General features: G+C 40.4%; 1 protein-coding gene across 17 annotated transcripts in view; it reads right to left on the reverse strand.

Moving 5' to 3' along the window:
* The window catches only part of DLG2 (discs large MAGUK scaffold protein 2), a 1,061,109-nt gene that overhangs the window by 665,323 nt on the left and 375,238 nt on the right, over positions 1-20,548 (reverse strand). The window contains exon 1 of one of the 17 annotated variants that reach the window (XM_087758917.1): positions 4,647-5,424. The exons of 14 other annotated variants lie outside the window; for them this stretch is intronic. In XM_087758917.1, the coding sequence (XP_087615043.1) occupies positions 4,647-4,748 (102 nt within the window). In that variant the 5' untranslated portion in view covers positions 4,749-5,424. Of the gene's footprint in view, positions 1-4,646; positions 5,425-20,548 lie in introns of those variants that run through there. 2 more of the 17 variants (XM_087758921.1, XM_087758923.1) reach the window with 2 other exon arrangements.

Below are 20,548 nucleotides of genomic sequence, written 5' to 3' on the forward strand. Positions count from 1 at the left end.
GAATGAAGAGCTGGTAAGGACTCAACCACTTTACACATAGAATCATAGAATTGTTAAGGTTGGAAAAGACCCTTAAGATCATCGAGTCCAGCCGTTAACCTATCACTGCCAAGTCCACCACTAAACCATGTCCTCAAGCACCATGCATGTTTTGTGTTTTACTTGAAAGAGTGCTAATCTGTTTTTATAAAGTGAATACCCATAAGATTTTGCAGAGTACTTGGTGTGCTCCTGGAGTGCATCTTTCCACTTAGTTTCATCAAAAAAGCATCCCATTTGCATACTCTAAGCCTACTCTGCAATGCAAAACAAAGCAGGACACATGGGTAGGGTTGGGAGATTAATTTCAAAAGCTCATTTATAATTCAAATGAAAATATTAATCTAGTTGCATCCAGAAACCACCTCAGACTGTCCCATGAAATGTAAAATCCCAATTGAGTTCACAGAGATGCACCAAGAAGCTAAAGCATTCAAAGCTTTGAGCATGGTCTACTGTGTATCATACCTAGCTGGAAAAGCATTTTCCTGTCATCTCAGATTATTGTTTCTTACAATAACCAAGTCTAGACTATGACAATATAGAGACTATTCTCAATTAAGAACTAAGTGACATAGCAGAGTTAGTTCAAGAAAATAATAATGCTGGTACAGAAAAATAGTAGTTTGACCATGATAAGAATAATAAATATGAATGTCAAGACATTCAGTAATACTCCCTACTATTTGTTTTAATAATAAAACCTTCTGTATTGCAACAGTTGTGCAAAACAAAGAAGTTTTGGCAGCTGAAGAAACAAGTGGTTTTACTTTCATGCTCACCTTGGATAGTGGAATAGGTCACTATTTGGCTATTTCAGCTAAAACAGAGAAATAGTAGGAAAAAAATTACCAAAATCAGCTATTGTGCTGGAAGACTGGTTGTGATAAATGTACTAGGAGGAAAGAAAGGAGACAGGAAAGAGAGGAAGGTATATCTTATCCCTTTAAAAAAAAAAAAAAAAAAAAACAACAAAAAAACCCCACTTTTAAATTATACTAGGACAGATATAAAAATAAACCTAAATCAAAAGGAAAGTAAGATTTATCAAAATACTTGATAAAGGTCAATAAACAGGGAAGTCACTCATCTTTCAATAGAATCTCCTCAATATCTATGTTCAATATACAGAGGTAAAGGAGATAAAGGAGATAAGACAGAAAAACACTTCCATGTGAGTGTCAGAATTGTGGCTGAAATTTAATTTAAGAAACATCTCAGTCAATCTGAAATCCCTTCCTGGCACTCTTAATAAGAGCAAAATGAACAGGATATTAAGAATCGGAAGATAACTCTTCTGCAATACTGAATGAACTATTACAGGCCCCAATTCAGCAAAGTGAGTAAGCACATACTGACATTTAAGTATGCATTTAAGTCTCATCATCTTCAGTGAGAATCTCATACATGCCTTGGCACTCCTCTCGATGGAGATCTGTGAACGCAGGTTTATCTTACACACAAGCTGTCCTCTAGTCCACAGACACAAATCTATCCAGTAGCAGTGGAGCAACTCTAGGACTCAAAGGATACACATTCATATCTCAGCCCTGAAAGATTATGAACAAGAAAGTTCTGCAAAACACCTCCTGGCTCCTGAGGGCCATGTTTTAAAACCTGCTTGCCCCCTCTCTGCTTTGGCTCTGTACCAGTTATACTCGTACTTCCTACCAGAAATGGGAGAAGTGTTTAAATATGTTAAAGTAGGTTGCAATAGTGGCACTTCAGGTAAACACTACCCTGCCTTTCAGATTAAATTGCTCTGAATTCTTTGCAATTTCAAGGTCAAGGATTATAAAACTGGGCATCATTGAAAGTAAATGTCCAAGACAAGGTCAACTGTCAAAGTCCGGGAAAACAAGCTGAAAGGGAAAGCTTCCCGCAGGCGCAGTTAAGACTCCTCCACTGCCTTCTTTGCAACATATGGTGTAGTAAGACATGCACACCCTCTTCCTGTCCCCCCCAAATTAACTCCCTGGCACCACCTGTTAGGAGTGAGCAGACTGTAAAATTATTGCATTGGGAACAGATAAAAATGGGTGTGATGGTTCTGATGTGGTGCATTCCTCTCACTTCTGTGCCCATAGGAAAAGACGACTGTATTTGGCACAAAATGAAAACTAAAAACTGTAAATCAAGAGTGTGAGCAATATTTCATTCCTGTAACTTGCACTGTCCTCTCGAAAGGAGCTAGTTAATAATCTGACCTGGTTATTTTATCACTTGGAGATATTTGCCTGAGCTTTGTTGTATGTTTCACTATCTCTATTTTAAAACTCTCCTGTTCTGAGGACCTGTTTTCTCCTCTGCTACCCAGAATATAAAGTGTCATTCCAGTATATTGCTCTCCTTCCTGAGTTTAAGAACCACGTGATAGTAGAAGTCATAATATTATGAGCATGCTTAGATCCATGATTTCATGCCATGTGACAAAAAGACTGCCTAAAAAGACACATCCTTACTTCTTGTTCAAACTTCTTTGCTTGCTAACAATGGATCTATACCCATAAACCTAGAAATATAACCCTATGTGTCCAAAGCAAAATGTTATGTATTTAGATATGGGCTGCAGAACAAAAGGAAATGAGAAAAAGATATTTGAAGTGAGGTGATACACTGGTATGTATAGAGAATATCTCATGTTTGCTTGATGGTGGTATCAAAGGGTACTAATCTAACATGTGTTGAACCAACCGAAGCTAACTCAGTTCGCTCGTGCTCCTTCTCATCTTTCTGAAAATGATCACTATCCCACACATCCACTTTTCATTTGAGAAGTAGTTTATACACCACCACAAGAAGATAAAACATTGACTGTGACTAACTTAATGAGCCTGAAGCACTAAAGAAAGAGGAGGGAAAAAAGTTTGAAATTTATGATTTTTATTCTCTTGCTTCTTCCTAACCAGATCTGAAAATAATGAAAGAACTTAAGTGCATCAAAGAATATCCTTTGAAACTCATGCTTACAGGCAGGAATACAAATTGGATACCAGTCCCTAGGCCACTGGCCTACCTTTGTAGAAGGGTGGCTTGCATTTAATTTCCCCTGACTAACAATTCACCTTCATTAATTAGAATTTAACACTTGAAAACAAGAGGGTTTAAGTTTTTAAAGTGAAAATAAAAAAGAAATATGAATTGCTGTTATGAAAAAGATGCAAATTAAAAAAGCTTTTAAACTGTTAAACTCTTAATCCTATTTATATCCCTAGTGGCATCATGACACAGCAATTAAATTATAACCCTTTCAATAATTGAACATATTTTTGCCTATTTAAAAAGGAAGTGAAGAAACGAGAAACTTTAGTTCAGGGAAGTCTCAAGTAACCAGAGACGTAGGCAGGCCTTAGTTTGAGGAAAAGGAGAAGGTAGACAAATAAATTGTAAATGTTTGACTGGAACCTAGTTTAAGTATGTTATACGAAGCAGTAAATGATCTGTTATTAACTTCTAGCTGAATTACGTTTAGGGATCATTGGGTCATCTACAACCTATTTCATAAAGTTACTTCCTTTTATTTGGGCTAGTCTGTCACATAGGAACTCAAAAAAATTATACTGTGTTCCCTAGTTTGTGGGCTGTACAACTAAAATTTGATCTTTCTAGCCTAGGTATTTTTGAGGATTAAAAAAGTTACACAGATGATTTAAAAATAATTACTATCACTACCATTTTTTTATATAACTGCTCATTTCCTACTCTATTTAAACATAGAGGAACAGTTTTAATATCATCCAATATTTAAGGATAGCAAGGAAAAGGAATGGGACAAAATCTGCAATCCCCCTGTAAAATCATGATTGATCCGGTGATCCAAGAACCAAACTTGTTTACCCAAAGATAATAAGTTTTAAAACCATGTCATCACTTTTGAATTATTTCAGTAAAATAACAAACAACATTGGTTATACTCTAATGTCACGTCAGGATGTATATGGGGAAAAATATAGTCCAATCCAACACCTTTGTTAAAAAAATTGGGGTGGGATTGCATTACACAGGCAGAAAAGAAACTTCTCTGGCTAACTGCGCCACCTTTTGATTTAAATTTAAAAGAGAAATTAAATGATTGTCCAGTCCCTAGAAGAAAACACTTATTTAAAGATATTCTTGTAGACTTAAAAATGGGTTCAGGAGCTTACTTTATTTATTTCTTACAGAGAAGTGCAGAGCTGTATACTTTAATATTGCTCTTATGGTTAAAAGCCATGTCAGCAATATAAATGGAAAAAATATATTCATTCTTACTAGTTTGTGTTTTTGTAATAACAGTATACACATCAAAATCAATAAAGCCGGGCAAATGGCAGAGTAGTGGTTTAGTAATCTTAGCACTGTTAGCTAAGTATACAGTCAACTCTAAAACAAATGCTTCACAATCCGTTAGATTCTCCTATGTAAAGCTATACTCGTACAAACCTGGGAAATAAGAAAGCTTTACTTCTGATTCTTTTCCTAACATTTAAAACGTATCGGCTGTAAGCCCTAATTTATAGCCAACATATCGCAATTTGCACTGAAATCTCTAGTCAGACATGAAATTAAATAACACAGATATTCAAAGGAGTTACAGCATGCATTTAAATACATTAACCACATCCTACCTTGCATCCAAACATCAACGATAAAGTGTTGTTGGTGCATGCAACTTTGCAGTGGCAAATCATTGGTGTAAAGCAGTCAGGATTTTTAACAATAGGGCACATTCCTTTAGTGCTGCAGTAGTAGCAGCCTACTGAAGGCTAAAAACAAGTAGCTAATACAGCACATGGAGTGGCAACATATGCTGCTCAACAGCTAGCTTTTCTCTTGCTGGTCAGAAGCAGCCTGCTTGAATCTCTACCTGTGTCCCATTCAGCCATCCCCTTCTTTGTTGATGAATCAACGATGCAGCATTGATCACGAATCTCAGGATTTCCCTTCCTTTGGGAAATTAGATTTTACATTGGAAAAAAAAAAAAAAAAAGAAAAAAAAAAGAGAGAAATGGAAATGAGGGGGACTAGCAGGTGTGGCAGTATTAGCATGTAAAAGGATGTAAACGCCTACTCATAACAATCACATAAGATTGTCATGCTAGCTGAAGTGGGCTGAAATTATTCCATCGGAAGAAAAATACTGCAGCTCCTGATTTGGTAAAAAGCCAGTGAGTTGCTGCAATACATAGTCATTGTGGGGAGAGAAGAGAAAAAAAAATTACTTATCTAAGAAGCCAGAATCCTCAGCCTTTATCAATATGCATTCCAGTAAGGATTCCCTTCCCAGCGCCTCCCCGAGAAAAAGAATCAAATCAGTTGCAACTCCGGAGGAGCGATGACCTTTGCTTTCCCCAAAAAGATGAATCTCAGCATGAAACAAACTGTACTCAAAGCTGAAAATCCCAGATGCTGGGAGTTTGCAATCAGAGAAATACAAGTAACATTTATCCAATCCTGGCTTGCCACATGGGAGCTTTCTCCAGGCACAAATTTACAAATAGACAGGTTGAAGGATTGCAGGAGACACTGAATAAAGATATGAAGTTACACGGAAAATGCACCAGCACGAAGCTTAAAACGCAATCCTCTTTAAACTCTGCTTTTGAGGCAAGGTAACTAATGACTCCAGCAAGTACTGTTATTCTATAACCTGCAAATGGCTTGCTGTATTCCAGAAATGCAATAATTAAAGAAGTTTGGGAGCATAACGCTGGTTTGGATTCAGTTACAGCTGTCGCTGTTCCTTCGGTTAAAGCAACACCAGCTGAAAATGCATAATAAAGCATTTGGATGAGCAAACCGCTAGCTGTGCTTTTTAAGAGGATTATTTATATCAAAAGTTGGATGAATATATCCTCCAGTTTTAGGTTCGGTCATGGCAGACACACAAATATAAAATGAAAAGGCTACGATATAGAAAGTAAAGCGATGTCTTCAACGATTTCACAGCTGAAAGCAAGGTAAACCCAGCAATTGTTTCCAGTGACTTGACCCTGCTTTTTTTGCGACTCACTAAGCTCTGCCCATCAAATTAGAAACTCTTTCTAAAGAAATGAGAGCAGCTTGTCTCCCTGGCAATCGTGAGTGAGTTCTTAAGGCACAACTGAAACAATTTTCTGTAATAAACCTGAACTGGAAATTTGTTATACAACAGAATGGAGAAAATGGCAAATGGAGGTTTCTATATGTAGCCAGGTCAAGCAGTATAGAGGGTGAATGGTACAGAATTTTTAAAAAGATCTGCCTGAGACTGCAGACCCTAATGCAGGAGACCTCTTCTATTAAGATTTTATATTTATGTAAATATATATACGTGTCTGTGTATTGCATATATGTATATGTATGAATTTTAAGTAGAATTTCTCCAGTATAACTTACCCTCGCTTTGCAAAGTTCAAAACCATAAAAGAACCATTTTCTTAAACAGCTTTGATCTTCCTCTTTCTTTTGCACCATACAATAACTTTATTTTTATCCAATTTGCAATCCAAAATTTCAACTTGGTATACTATTTTCTGATTATTGTTTCTCACTCTATATTTTTGAACTTAGAGCTTGCAAGAGCCCAAGCTCAGTAAAATGACAGTAGTTTCTAGATTGAAATGACAGATAGAACTGCTCCACAGTTAGAGTTACAACCCAGTTCCATTTCTGAAGATTTATTTCTTGCAAATAACAGGTCCTTACAACCCAGTGTCCTCAATTCACTCAGCTCATACTTTTTTTCCTAACAGCCTGGACATGAGCGTTACATGTCATGGGAGTTCACTATGCAGATGCCAATCAATCAGTTATCGATAATCTAAGTTTGACCCGTTAGTCCAAAGTGACATTGCAGCAGCACTTCTTTCTGACTCGCTGTGCTAGTTATCATCTGAAACAGTGACTGAGCCTGTTTAGAAACGTACTATGGTGACAAACAGCAGCCTTAACATTGCTGAATCTTTGATCTGTTTATTCCTAGCTTGCCTGTCTCATTATTAAGCTATATATTATACAGATTTTCTTTCAAGTACTGTCTCTCAGCATAACCAGCACTGGTGTAAATATAGAAAAGTGTAGTTTCCATGACAATACATTCCATAGTTACAGCCAGCAGCCACTATCATTAAAACATGAATCACAGTGCTACCTTAAGGTGTGAGCACACTACATCACTGGCCTTAAAAGCGTTAATTTGGGATGGGGGTGGCATGACAATATTTTTAGGAGACACTACTACAAAATGCCAGAAAACTGTGCTATTTAACTATTTTAGCAGTTCTAATATCCACCCATCTTAGACATTTAAGTGATCAGCAACACTCTCAATCTGTCCTAATCATTAGCATTTCTAATATAAGAATACATCACATCTGCACTTTTCAATGTTTTAAACACGATGTCCTGATTTAAAACTGGACTCATAATCACACAAATATGACTTCCAATTAATATTCACAGGGCCTAATTAAAATCACCTGCATTTAATTCCAAATTCCGATTTCAAAGAAGGGAAGGAAAATCAGCCAGTTAGCCTCTTGTACCTTTTGGATCTGACTGCATTCAGCCGGCTCATGCTCTCAAGAGGGAGGACATATCTATTCATTAAAATTCTCATTTCTTCCCCAGTCCCTAACACTATTGCAGATTTTCAACCAGAACAAGTTTCACCTGTGATTTCGTTTCAGTGTTAAGATGGATCAAACACCAATCACCTGAGTATTGCGCAAGGCAAGAAACAACATCCCTTCACACTTAAACTAATTGTTGCTTTCAAGTGAAAAACAGTTACCTGACGCACAGTCATTTGGGAAAAGATCAGAAAAGGAAGATTCATTCCAATGACAGATTGGAATAATAACTCATATCGCAGTTGGCCAAGACATTTATTTCAATTAAGTGACAACCACATATAGAAAACTGCCATAAGAAAACATTTGCTCAGAGATCCTCCTCTTTTTTTTTTTTTTTTTTTTTCCCAATAGGACTCATCACAGACACAGAAGTAAATTGCTAATTGCCAGGAAAGCCATTTAAATCACGGTCATACTGCAGGAGCAAGGGTTCTTGGAAAACCTATGTCCATGTTTTCACTCTGATGGGATATACAGAAGAATAAACACTGTGGGTATCACTGTATGAAAAAGGGAGTCCACAGATCTGCTGGGTTTTGTGAGCCCTCCAACTTTGTTTGGACTTGAGTGCACTGACCCAGCCTACTCGCTCGCAACCACTGTGCTGCCACGATGAAGGGCACCTCTTTTGCTGTTAGCAAAAAGGGAGACTCCCAGCAAATTGCAGTGTAGTTATTGAGTTATTGTCAGAAGCTTCGAGTAAAATGACCCTGCCAGTGAATAAAAGTCACGTGCTACTGTCTGAGCTTAGTCTTTGCAAAAGTTACTCTCTCCTTAACCTGCTAGATTTGGGAGAAACAAGAACTGTTGCTCCACTTATCATTTCTATTTGGTCCATATAGCTGGTAAAATTTCTCCTGCTCTACCAGTCTTTCTGGAAGTTACCTTCACCCAACCTTTCCAGGTTCTCTGACAATGTCTACTTTTCACAGTGTACTGTTATGTGGAAACAGATGAATTAACTTGGAACAACTGAGTTGCATTTCTGGAAGTATTATAGTTATGTTTGCATGGTACTTCCTCACCAAATGTGTACATACCTCCTCCTGCATTGGAGCTACTTCAAATATCAACACTTAGCCCTGCACCTGCCATATAATGTGAGAATTAAGAAAACCAAAATATGTAAAAATAAAAGTGAGGACCTGAAGAGTCATAAAGAATTTTTAGATATTAACCCTTGACTATATTAGGATATGTAATTGTTTTTTTTTTTTTATTTAATTCACTGCTGTTTCAGTTGAGGAAATTGCTTAAGTTTTGATACTATAGTAAAATTTGTGTATTTCCCTTTCCCTATTTTCACTACTCAACTTTTTGTTCCATTGTTACACCAGTAAAAATTCTGCTAACCCCTTACCACATCCAATAGACATGAGAAGATCAAGATGCTCTATAGACCCTTGGCCAAGCTATATGCATTGTTAACTTTCTTCTAATCTTTTGTTAGAATTCAAAATCACCTTCTCTGTTGCTCTTCTCTGAATTCCCTGTACGCTAATCAAGCCTCCTAAAAACTAAACCTGTCTCTGACAGTGATTAAAGAGAAGTTGTCTTCTCAAAGAATCATATTAGATGAAAGAAAAAGGAAGAAGGCTTGTTACGCTACAGGCAGCACGTACAAAAGAAACCAGAGAATATAAATATAAAACAAACTTGAAAGATCCCCCATCAAAATAGAAATGACTGCACACAACTGTGTCACATGTTTCTTAAGAACAAAACAGTCTCAAACCTCTAGTCTAAACCAAAGTTTTCACAGCTGTCCTGTTATTTGGAGGGACTCTACTCAGGGCATTTCAAGGATCTCAGCCATGTCTACACTTTATATGAGCTGGTCATTTTGGGGAATAGAATGGAGATGACAAGCCTTTATTTTGCTGATATTTGTCTGTTGGTGACTATCAGAAGCCTGGGCTTAGTTTGCCTGAAAATCCACCTGCTTTTGGAACAATTATCATAGAATCATAGAATGGCTTGGGTTGGAAGGGACCTATAACGGTCATCTAGTCCAAAGCCCCTGCAATGAGCAGGGACATCTTCAACCAGATCAGGTTGCTCAGAGCCCCGTCCAACCTTGACCTTGAATGTGTCCAGGGATGGGGCACCTACCACCTCTCTGGGAAACCCATTCCAGTGTGTCACCACCCTCGTTGTAAAAAATTTCTCCCTTATATATAGTCTGAATCTACCCTCTTTAGTTTAAAACCATTACCCCTTGTCCTCTTGCAACAGGTCCTAATAAAAAGTCTGTCCTCATCTTTCTTATAAGCCCCCTTTAAGTATTGAAAGGCTGCAATAAGGTCTCCCTGGAGCCTTCTCTTCTCCAGGGTGAACAACCCCAGCTCTCTCAGCCTTTCCTCATAGCAGAGGTGTTCCATCCCTCTGATCATTTTTGTGGCTTCCTCTGGACCCGCTCCAACAGGTCCATGTCCTTCCTGTGCTGAGGACCCCAGAGCTGGACGCAGGGCTCCAGGTGAGGCCTCACCAGAGTGGAGAAGAGGGGCAGAATCATCTCCCTCGACCTGCTAGCCATGCTGCTTTTGATACAGCCCAGGATACAGTTGGCCTTCTGAGCTGTGAGCACACATCATTGAAGCCCACCCAGGAAAGACCCTACAGTCACTGGATATCAGCTCAAGAGCAGCTAAAATCTATGGAGGAGCTGCTATTTTGTGATCTGTCCGCACCTCATGCAAAGCTATGTTTGAACCTGCACTAAGGGGTCATATGAGATTGAATTTTCACCCCTGCTCTTAGAAATGGGGATTAGGTGACTTTTTTACTGTCCAAAGGCTCAAGGACTAGACTAGATCTGGGCCAATCCTACCATAAGAAGGAGATGAATAGGGCCACTGGGGTGGAGGTGGGACACAGAGCCCCGAGGACATCCGTGTAGAGACAGGTTTACTACTTCTGTGAGATGCCATTGCGACTGCTGGGACCCACCTCTTCCACTGTCATGAGTAGCAGCTGCTACATCTCACACGGTGGCTTGTGGCAGCTGGCTTGGCTTTCCCAAATCTCTGTATATAGGCAGGGATGAGATGTCAGTTGGCTTCTGCCACCAGCAGACCCTGCTGGTGGAGAGCTGCTTTGCTTCTCCGAGAGCTGACAAGGGAATGGACAACTCATGGAGACAGACTCTGTCTCCATGAGTTGTCCATTCCCTTGTCAGATCTCAAGCACCTTGAGATCACAGCATGGAGGCAGATAGATAGGCAGAGGACAGCTCAGATGCTCTGAAAAACACCTATGCATCAAAATTCAGATGCAGTAGGCAGCTTGGAAAGCATTATATGACTCAATCTCTCCACCTGAAGATGGAGATAATGCCTTCCAATTAAATGCCCATATCTCTAAGTACACAGTCATATAAACAGTGATTTTTAAGTTAATGGGAATACTCTTACAAAAAGTACTCATGTTCATAAGTGTTTACACATTTTAAAGTCCCACATTACCAGCACAGTTTTATATTTTTAACCAGTGGAAAACTGTCTGGATTATTTCTGAAAATAATTTTGATCTGTTAAATAATTTAGAAAGTCACCAACTGCATATAATTTTTTAAAGTAACTTCTTTAACCAGGTATAAATTTAAAAGAAAAATGAGAGAGGGGAGAAAAATAACTCAAATTAAATATCAGCTTGAAGGAAAAAATCAAGCGTACTACTGCAAGCCCTCAATAGCTACAGAACAGCTCTGCTTTTATGAAGATTCCTATTTATATCGTGTGTTAGAATTTTTAAAATTTTCTGTGAGAAACTAAAGAGAAATAAAGGCCTGGTCCTGCCGACACAAGGTGAAAACATGCTCACAGCACATTCAGAATATATATGCCCCACTTTAATGTCATTATGTAGACCCACTGATGTCTTCAAGTCACTGTAGTGTAATACATGTGCACCTAAATGAGCTTGAAGTGATCAGTTTAGCCACCACATGCCAGAGCTCACCAAGGACTAAGAGCTTCAGTGTTTACCCAGACTGCCGGGGCAGAAGAGGGGTTAGCATACATTGAATTTTGTGTTACTACACTGTTGCTAGCACTAAACTAGCTAGCTCAGTTATGTCAATATGCACTGAAGTTATTGCACCATACACATATTTACTATATGCATTAAACAGAGACATAAGCCTGGCCACAGTCCTACACATGGTCACCAGCTCTGCATGCACATCCTTCCTGCTGTGTGCAAGTAGGAGTCCCCCAGTAGGAAGCACAATAATTGGTAGTAATTTTCCAGTAATTTTCCAGTCTCCCTTTGAGTCCATGTAAACTTCTACTTCCATAACATCCTTTGGTGAGAAGTTCCTTAGGCCTTCCACTTCTCCTATGAAAATCTCTCCTTTTTTGTTTATTTTGAATCTTGCTCCTGATATCTTTACCAGCTGTCTCCAAATGTTGCAATGGAAGAAACAAGGAACAGTCAACTCCTATTCATCCTCTTCATGTCATTCATGATTTTATAAACCAGTGCTGTGTCCTCTCTAACTGGTCTCTTTTCCATAATGAAAAGTTGTAGCCTAATAGATCTCAGTCGTTGTTATAACAATAGGTTTTATGTATTTGAAGATGGTCATTGTTTATCCCTACTTGTTCTACTTAATTTTTTCAAACTTCGCCATGGCTCATAAACTATAAAATCCTTAATAACCTTGGTCTTTTCCTCTAAAATCTCTCCATCCCTCTCAAAGCGTGCATCCAAACCGTGACATTGCCCAGCAGAATAATTCCTTCCATTTCTCGCTTACAGTAGTTCTCTAAATATAGCCCAAGTTTTTTACATTAGCTTTGCAATAGCCTCACATTTTTCACAGATACTCACTCTGGGATTCATTTTTACCCACCCCCATCTTTCTCTGCTGCCTGTCTAATCAATAGATATTTGGTATTCGTGCAATTGGATATCCCTTCCTACATGCAACACTTCACGTTTGTATATCATGTTATTGCTTTCAGGCCATTTCTTTATGTTGAACTTTACATGTGCCATTCCTCCGACAAATTCCAGGGTGCTCAGGATATGGACTTCAATAAAAAGTACTTGGAAGCAATTCTTCCTGGGATTTAGACTAGCTGGAGCACAGAGTGTTACATCCCCCAAAAGAGTTTCGAAGGGGAAGTCCACTGCCAAGAAATGTGTCTCTAGTTACTGAGAAGATACATACACTGCTTAGACCTCATTGCCTTTGGACCATATGGAATTCAAATTTTGGTGATCATTAATGGCCCATATAGGTGGGAAGTCCATAGGGACTACACCCGGCTGAAGTAAAATAAGGAGTCTATTCTTTTGAGTCCTGTGTGAAATGCTGCTATGATCTAAATAAAAGTTAGGAGACAGAAGAAATCACAAAATCAAAACCAGATAAAAAAGCAAGTAAAAATCATTATTATTACCTTGACCATTTCCTGAAAGTGTTTCATAAGGGCCTGGCATAATTTTCAAATGCAGTTCCCATAATTTGCTTTTATTGGAAAGCCAGTGCCTATACTGTATATCTCTAGTACTGAGAAGTTCAGACTGCTGCTGGCAGCTCCAGGGAGGAACCACCGGAAACCAGCCTTCATTTCTTGTGTCATATGGTACTACTATTTAGAGATGAATGATAAGCCTAAAGGAAAAGTACTTGATGAAAGCAGAAGTAAAAATAAAACTGATGATGCATCACAACTTACGAGAAGGTCGGGCTTTTTGGCACTTTGGAGAAATGAATTTTTCACAACATTACTAGCTTTTTGCAAGGAAGTCTGATATCTTGATTGCAAAATGTCATTAAACAAAGCTATAATTTCAGGCAGACATAGATAAATAAATAAATAAATAAATAAATAAATAACCCAAGCCTAAAACTAAATCCTAGTAAAGTCAAGTCTTACATTACTTGCTTCATATTATTATGGTTAAGGCTTACTATGAGCAAGGGTGCAGGCACCCTGGCTGGGTGCTAATCAGACATACATTTCATGTCAGAGATGAACCCAGGCTGTGGCCATGTGTGCTAGAAGCAGGAGAACACCTTTGGCTTTCTCTATGAGGATTTTCTTCTGCTCAGAAATTCTCCCTGATATACAGAGAAGAAATTCCTAATTAACCAGATGTTTGATTTTTTTTTTTTTTTAATTTTTCTATATATAAATGTATTCATTTTTCCCAGTTCCCACCATTAAAAGTGAGTGTTTTCCAGCAGTTCTCAGCAGTCAGGAAGATTGTCACTGATTTTCCTCAGATTTTCTTAACAGGCAATTCTGTGTTCATTTCTGACAAATGCCACTATTCTCACAGCTTTTAGCATTTAGTGGCTTTTCAGCTATGAAATTCTCATTCCATAAAAAAAAAAAAAAAAAAAACAAACAAAAAACCAAGAAAAACCCAAACCCTAAACTTCATCTACTCTAATGTCAGCAGAAAGCAAATAAGAGATGCAATTGTGGCCACAGCTAAATTCTTCAGCAAGTTTTCCAACAAAATTCCAACAAAACTATAGCAGAAACAGCTGTATGACAACATCTGCTTAGCCTCTCTGTTTTCTGGCTTTTCTAACCCCCATGTACTCAGGACGGGCCATGGACATTGGCCCTGGACACAGTAGGCACACAGGATGCTCTTACACGACCCTGACAGTGTAATTTGGGGAACAGAGATTGCAGATCCCTCTGTTAAATGCATCCATCCCACATCTGGGAAACAACCAAGGGAAAACCATCAATTCCCATCTTTTTCTTTTTGGAGAGGGGGCTGCCCTTGACTCCAAACCACACAGAGATGCCAGCCAGCTGAGCTGCTAATAATGGCAAGAGGCTGTTGAAGAAAAATGCTTCTCAAAGACTTTTTCTCCTCTCCTCTCAACTGTTTCTGTGTGTCTTGCTGTGTAGCCTGATCAGTTTTTCACAGTGGGAAAAGAAAAGGTTACCCAGTGAAAGTTGGGAGTGTGTTGCTTTTGTGTTTTTAATGTTGTGGCACAGACAACAGCTGCTCTCTGCCTCCATCGGCTGATGCCCATTGTCATGGCTTTAAAAGTGAGACTGCAAATCCCTGCGGGTCACAAAAAACAGATGGAGGAGGAGAGAGTTTAATCCTGGGTTGCCTGGGAATCCTATCAATCCTCTCATTCATGGGAGCTTCTGGACTGGGCACCCTCATGGCACAAGCGCTTCCTCGATGCTCGCAGTCCTTGCTCGACCCTCCGCTGCAGCGTGCCCAGGGAGAAGCACGGGGCTGATTACAACGGTCCTATTCTGCTCCGTCCCCGTGAGCACTGACCACTGGCCCTTTACAGCACTTTTCTCTTTCTAAAATGCCTTTAAAAGTCAGGGCAGGGATTTTCCACCCCGCTGGCACTGCACAAGTGCTCTCTGTCCCCGGGGTTGTGGGAGTACTAGCAGGGTCTGTTACTCTTGGCTGAGGTGAAACAGTTCTGTAAATTGAAGTCATTAAGAAAAACCACGTTGCCTCCAGCTCTGTGTCAGTCAGGAACACCTCCTACCTCCAACACTTCACCACCCAGGGAAGGGAAAGGAAAGACCTTAGTAAAATGGATGTTATACAGAGGGCATGTCTCCTCCAAAGTGTGTATGGGAATAGTAAGATGAAATAAAGCTAAACTTTGGAGAGTTATTGGAGTGCCCAGTTTGCAGTCCTCTAAAGATGACATTTTTAATGCCTCAAAGAAGAGGAGCTTAGTGGAAAATCAATGCATTTCTGAGGGAAAGGAGCCAACGCAGCTTAAACTGCTCCTAGTGGTGGCAGGCCTATGAAAGCCTGCAGAACCCTTCTGAGCTAATCCCTCAGCTCTCTCCGGTGACCGAAGACCACCTCCTCACCACAGGGTAAAAAGTCTGCTGCCGGGCCCCAGCATGGCCTCAGGACCGTCGTGCTGGAGGCAGCTCCCACGTCATTCAAGAGTGCCTCCACGGAGGAGATGCTAATGCAAAGGAACGTGCACAAGATCAGCTTTGGGCGTGGGAACAGGAGTCTCCCTGTCCTCCTGGTAACTAAATTAATGCCAGTCAGCCAGGAAAGAAATGCAAGAGAGCAGAGGCCCAGGGCTGTTTGACTCTTGCCTGGCTGAGAGCTGTTGTGAGTCAGCTAGAGACACAGACGGAGAGGACCATAATTCTCAGGATGGCAGCATCCTTGGTGCTGCCCCGTCCAGGCGTGGGAATGAGCATCTTTGTGGTGGTGGTAGCTTACCTGGGGAGAGCTGCCCTCCTGCTTCTGCTCAGTCTGCAGTGCAGCTGACTTGTCTGGAGCAAGCTTCCAGGAAAAACAAAAAAAGCAGGCTGGGCAAAGTCTGCTTACAGGCTGTGCTGCAGCAGGAGCATCCATCTTAGATCCAGTGGAGGAGGAGAGCTTGGACAAGCTCCCTTTTTAAAGCAACAGTGCTCCTACTGAGCATGGCGAGGAAGGGTAGTGCTACGCCACGACAGAGGTTGCGCCGGATACATGCAGAGCACTTTATAGGCATTAGCTAATTGATCTTTGCAAAACCCTTTTGAGCTAGGCAATTAAACATCATCCGTCCAGTTTTACAGGTGCAGAAACCGAGCTGGGCTAATGTAAACTTGCACAGAAGTAGCCCACAATTTTAGGATGCCTGAGCCACAAGGCTTTTGGTCTGATTTTGTAGGTGCAGGACATCTGTGGGTCTGACTGACTTTGACAGTGCAGAGCATCTGTAACTCCACTCGTAACTAAGAGTACACGACTGTTTTTAAAAGCCAACCCCAGGGGTATTTCAAGTTGGAAATCCCAAAAAGGAGGCACCCCAAATCACTAAGCCTTTAGGATAATGCTGGCTTTTGTGTCTAAAGATACCTAAGGAGAAAAGTCTAGAGTCAGGTTTAACTAGATTTTGTCTCTCTGCTTCCTCTTTATGAATCTAGACATGCCCCTTCCCTGTGGCCTCCGCATGGATTCCTGTGGACCTGTTGGCAGAGAGTTGGGGTTTGAGAAGAAAAATAAAACTTTCCTTGTCCAAGGACCACTTAGTCTGCATGAACTGAAGGACTACAAGATGGGACACCCTGGCTGGATCCACCACCACACTACAAAAACTGCCATTGGGGAAATAAGACAGTTGCCCAGAGAGTGGCATTTATCCTTTCATGGCCACTGGCCACTCTATCTCTGCATTGGCCTTGTGAAGTGAAGAAAATAGGCAACACAGGTAGAAACAGGGACATGGGACACTTGTGGGACACGCTGCATGGCTGGAGCTGACGATAACAGAGTGGTATGTGAGGTTTGTTTAGTTTACTCTTTATTACCCTCAAGGCATATTTTTGTTATATGGCAGACCCTTAATAAACATAACACTTTTACCTCTAAGTGTGCTTGACCAAATAGCTATAAAAGAGACCTCAGAGGCTGCCTCTGTCCTGACTTGCTAATGCTGTAGCAGTAGTCTACCAAGGCCCAGATTTTTAAAGTTAGATAGATGCAGTCTGGTACCTCGTGGGATTTTCACTTGTAGGCTGAACAAGTTTGGAATTAACATTAAAAAACAGGGCAAGTAAGAACACCCACTAGTGCCTACTTGTGATTGTAGGTACGTAAATAGCTTTAAAAATCTCAGGTTTATCTCATGTAGGGCTCCAAACTGGAGAATTCACTTCCCTTACAGCCATAAGACAACAGCTAAAGCTCCTGTTGTCCTTCAAACTGTGCTTTAAGGTACATCCATGTATTCACGCAGCCTTTTTCTACTCCAAACCTTCCAGATGTGTGAGAGCTACAAGCTGAGTATTCTCCAAAGGGACAGGCCTGAAGTAATTCAAAGTCCTTTGTTAGGCATTCTGTCAATGCTGTAAACATCGCTATTTAATTGATGTACTGTTCTTATTATACGTGCCCTAAGGGAGCGTGCTGACCAGAGCCTCTTGTAAATTGAATAAATAAACAAATAAATAAGCATGCATCGCCACTTCGACCAGCTCACTGTGTGACAGAAAAGTCTGTGTGGTTTAATGTGGTTTCTACACAACAATCTTGCTGGCTGGAATGGCTTGTTTGATCTTCATTAACCCTGGCAGGATCTTCCAGCTCCTTCCTCCACCTCAGCAAAGACAGAGAATGCCACTCTTCCTTTCTGGATTTCTAAGGTCACTTTGTTTATTAAATATGTCATTTTAAAAGCTTCCTATAAACTGAAAACTGCCTATTTCCTTCCTTCATCTGGAAAATAGGTGAAGACTGATGTCATTTTCTGTTAAAAGGGATGAGGTTGTATCCTTCTTCTCCCATTCCTTCCCTTTCCTCCCTTGTCCATCTACCCCACTTCACAGCTCTGCAAAGCCATGATCTCCCATTTGCTTCTTACTTGCATATTGTCTGGACCAAAATACTTCTCAAATGTGTCTTTTAACAAAACCTTAGTAAACATAGCTGTACCAGTCAGAGTCAGGACTACAGTGCAAACAAACCTGTGCCAGCTGGGGAGATAACCTAGCTAAGCCCAAGTACAGAAAGCAACATAGACATGGGCACCATCACTCAGCGAGGGCTGGCCACCCAAATCCTCGCACTGCTGCTTGAGGGGGATTTGCAGCCTATGCTCATCTCTGGGCTGCCTCAGCAAAAGCACAATCGGTGCCCTGGCTGACTGGCCTGTACACGTCTACAAGAACTGCAGCCACATACTGACTGCAGTCAGACCTTCATGCTCATGAATGTTATTCATGTGAGCAATTTCACAGCTGTGAGTCATCATCTTGCCTACATTCATATGTTCTTTTCCACTCTGGAAGAAAAGTGCTTTCATTCACGAGAAGAAAAAATAGGTTTCAAGCAGTATCATGGTACAATCACATCCTTTTATACTGTTCAGCTCCTTGTTATGAAATTTGATTCTTCTGAGGCATGACTATAGCTTAGAGTGTGGAAAAGTGAGTTAAGATGGAGAATAGGTTGTGCCAGCTATGCCTCTGTGAATGCCCAAATCATTTCACCTAACTGTAGACTTTACTCACAGAGCTGCCTAAAATTTGCAGGACAGTTATTCCAGGTTGTCTTCACACTACAGTACAATAGATAAGTATTGTCAGATGCTCTTTAGTATAGAGCTTAAGGAGACTGAAGAAATGAAGATGGACTGAACTAGAGACTGAACAGATTCCACTTGTGTGCCCTGGTGTCCCAGAGCTCCGTACCCTTTCCCCCTTAACCATATTGCAAAATTGTTTTGGGGCAGTGGAGGTGCCATAGCCAGGTTTTTGTAAGTGAAACAAAAAAAAAAAACAATGTACCCTATTTCTCCCAAATATGTGATGCCTCTGTTGCCCTTGGGAGAGATATTGGACAAACCAAATTGAAATAAATTCAAAATCAGGAAAAGTGTCAGTGAAGGGGTGTTTCTCAGGGGACAATTGCAGAATCCTTGAATCTGGACATATTCCTAAAATTGTTTCACAATAGGAAAATCAGACAGGATGTCTACTTCTCTCCCATAATGTTTGACCTTAACATATAATTAGCTGTTAAATGACTTTCAAGGAGACTTTCCTAGGATAATCTACTTAGCCTTTAACACCCATTTATCACTTCATGGTGGAGATTAGGGTCGATTCTAAAGAACAGCATTACTTAAAGTCTTGACTACCTTTTTTTTTCAGTTAAGTAAATTATTCCTTTATGGGAATATTGAGAGAATTTTATGTCCTCTTTTCTTCTTTCTAATTATTGTTATGGAATAAGTGACTATCAAGGTCATTTAATGAATGAAACACTCTACAAGTCAGAAAGGATTCACCAAAAGAACTGATGGACTTATGGTCACTCAGAAGGTTCTTAAGATACTTGTGAATTGTAGGCATGATGGTCGCAACATTGCTGCTACCAGGTATTGACCTAGGCACTGGTTCTAGGAAGAAATTAAAAAATCCAGATTAAATTTTAAATAATTAAATCAAGGTGAGTCTCGGTGTCTGGACAATGGAAAAAGACTGTGGTTAAGTTTATGAGTCCTAGACATACTATAGACCCTTCCGAAAAAAATATATGTCCAACTGCATCCACCTCAGGCTAAGAAATTAAGCATACCTCATGCTGAAACTGTTCAGAGCTCTTTCCCTACAACTCAGGCCACATCCACACTAGGCGGCACTTGATCTTGAGTTTTTCATGTGTCATGGTTTAACCCCAGCTGGCAACTAAGCACCACACAGCCGCTCACTCACTCCCCCACAATGGGATGGGGGAGAGAATCAGAAGAGTAAAAGTGAGGAAACTCATGGGTTGAGATAAAGACAGTTTAATAGGTACAGCAAAAACCGCGCACACAAGCAGAGCAAAGCAAAGGAATTCATTCACTACTTCCCATCGGCAGGCAGGTGTTCAGCCATCCCCAGGAAAGCAGGGCTGCATCACGCATAACGGTTACTTGGGAAGACATATGCCATCACTCCAAACATCTCCACCTTCCCTCTTCTTCCCCTAGCTTATATACTGAGCATGACGTCATACGGTATGGAACAGCCCTTTGGCCAGTCTGGGTCAGCTGTCCTGGTGGGGCCCCCTCCCAGCTTCTTGTGCACCTGCCAGAGCACGGGAAGCTGAAAAGTCCTTGACTAGAGTAAACTCTACTCAGCAACAACCGAAACGTCAGTGTGTTATCAACATTATTCTCATCCTAAATCCAAACCACAGCACTATATCAGCTACTAGGAAGAAAATTAACTCTATCCCAGCTGAAACCAGGACATCATGACACTGGAGATGTGTGTTGCATTCCTGTGACATCTGTGTCTGAGGATACAAAACATTCTGGGATTGTGCTGGAGCGCTGTATAGTTTCCAGACTATGCACTTTTTTCTCTAGCACTGCTAGGGTGGTGTCCCATCAGGGACCTGCCCCAGCATGCTTGGTAGGCTTCAAAAGCCAGTCAAAGAGTGAATTAACATTTATT

This window comes from Nipponia nippon, unplaced genomic scaffold (genome assembly GCF_047370975.1).
Source record: "Nipponia nippon isolate SJK-2023a ecotype South Korea unplaced genomic scaffold, ASM4737097v1 scaffold_2, whole genome shotgun sequence".
Classification (NCBI taxonomy): Eukaryota; Metazoa; Chordata; class Aves; order Pelecaniformes; family Threskiornithidae; genus Nipponia; species Nipponia nippon.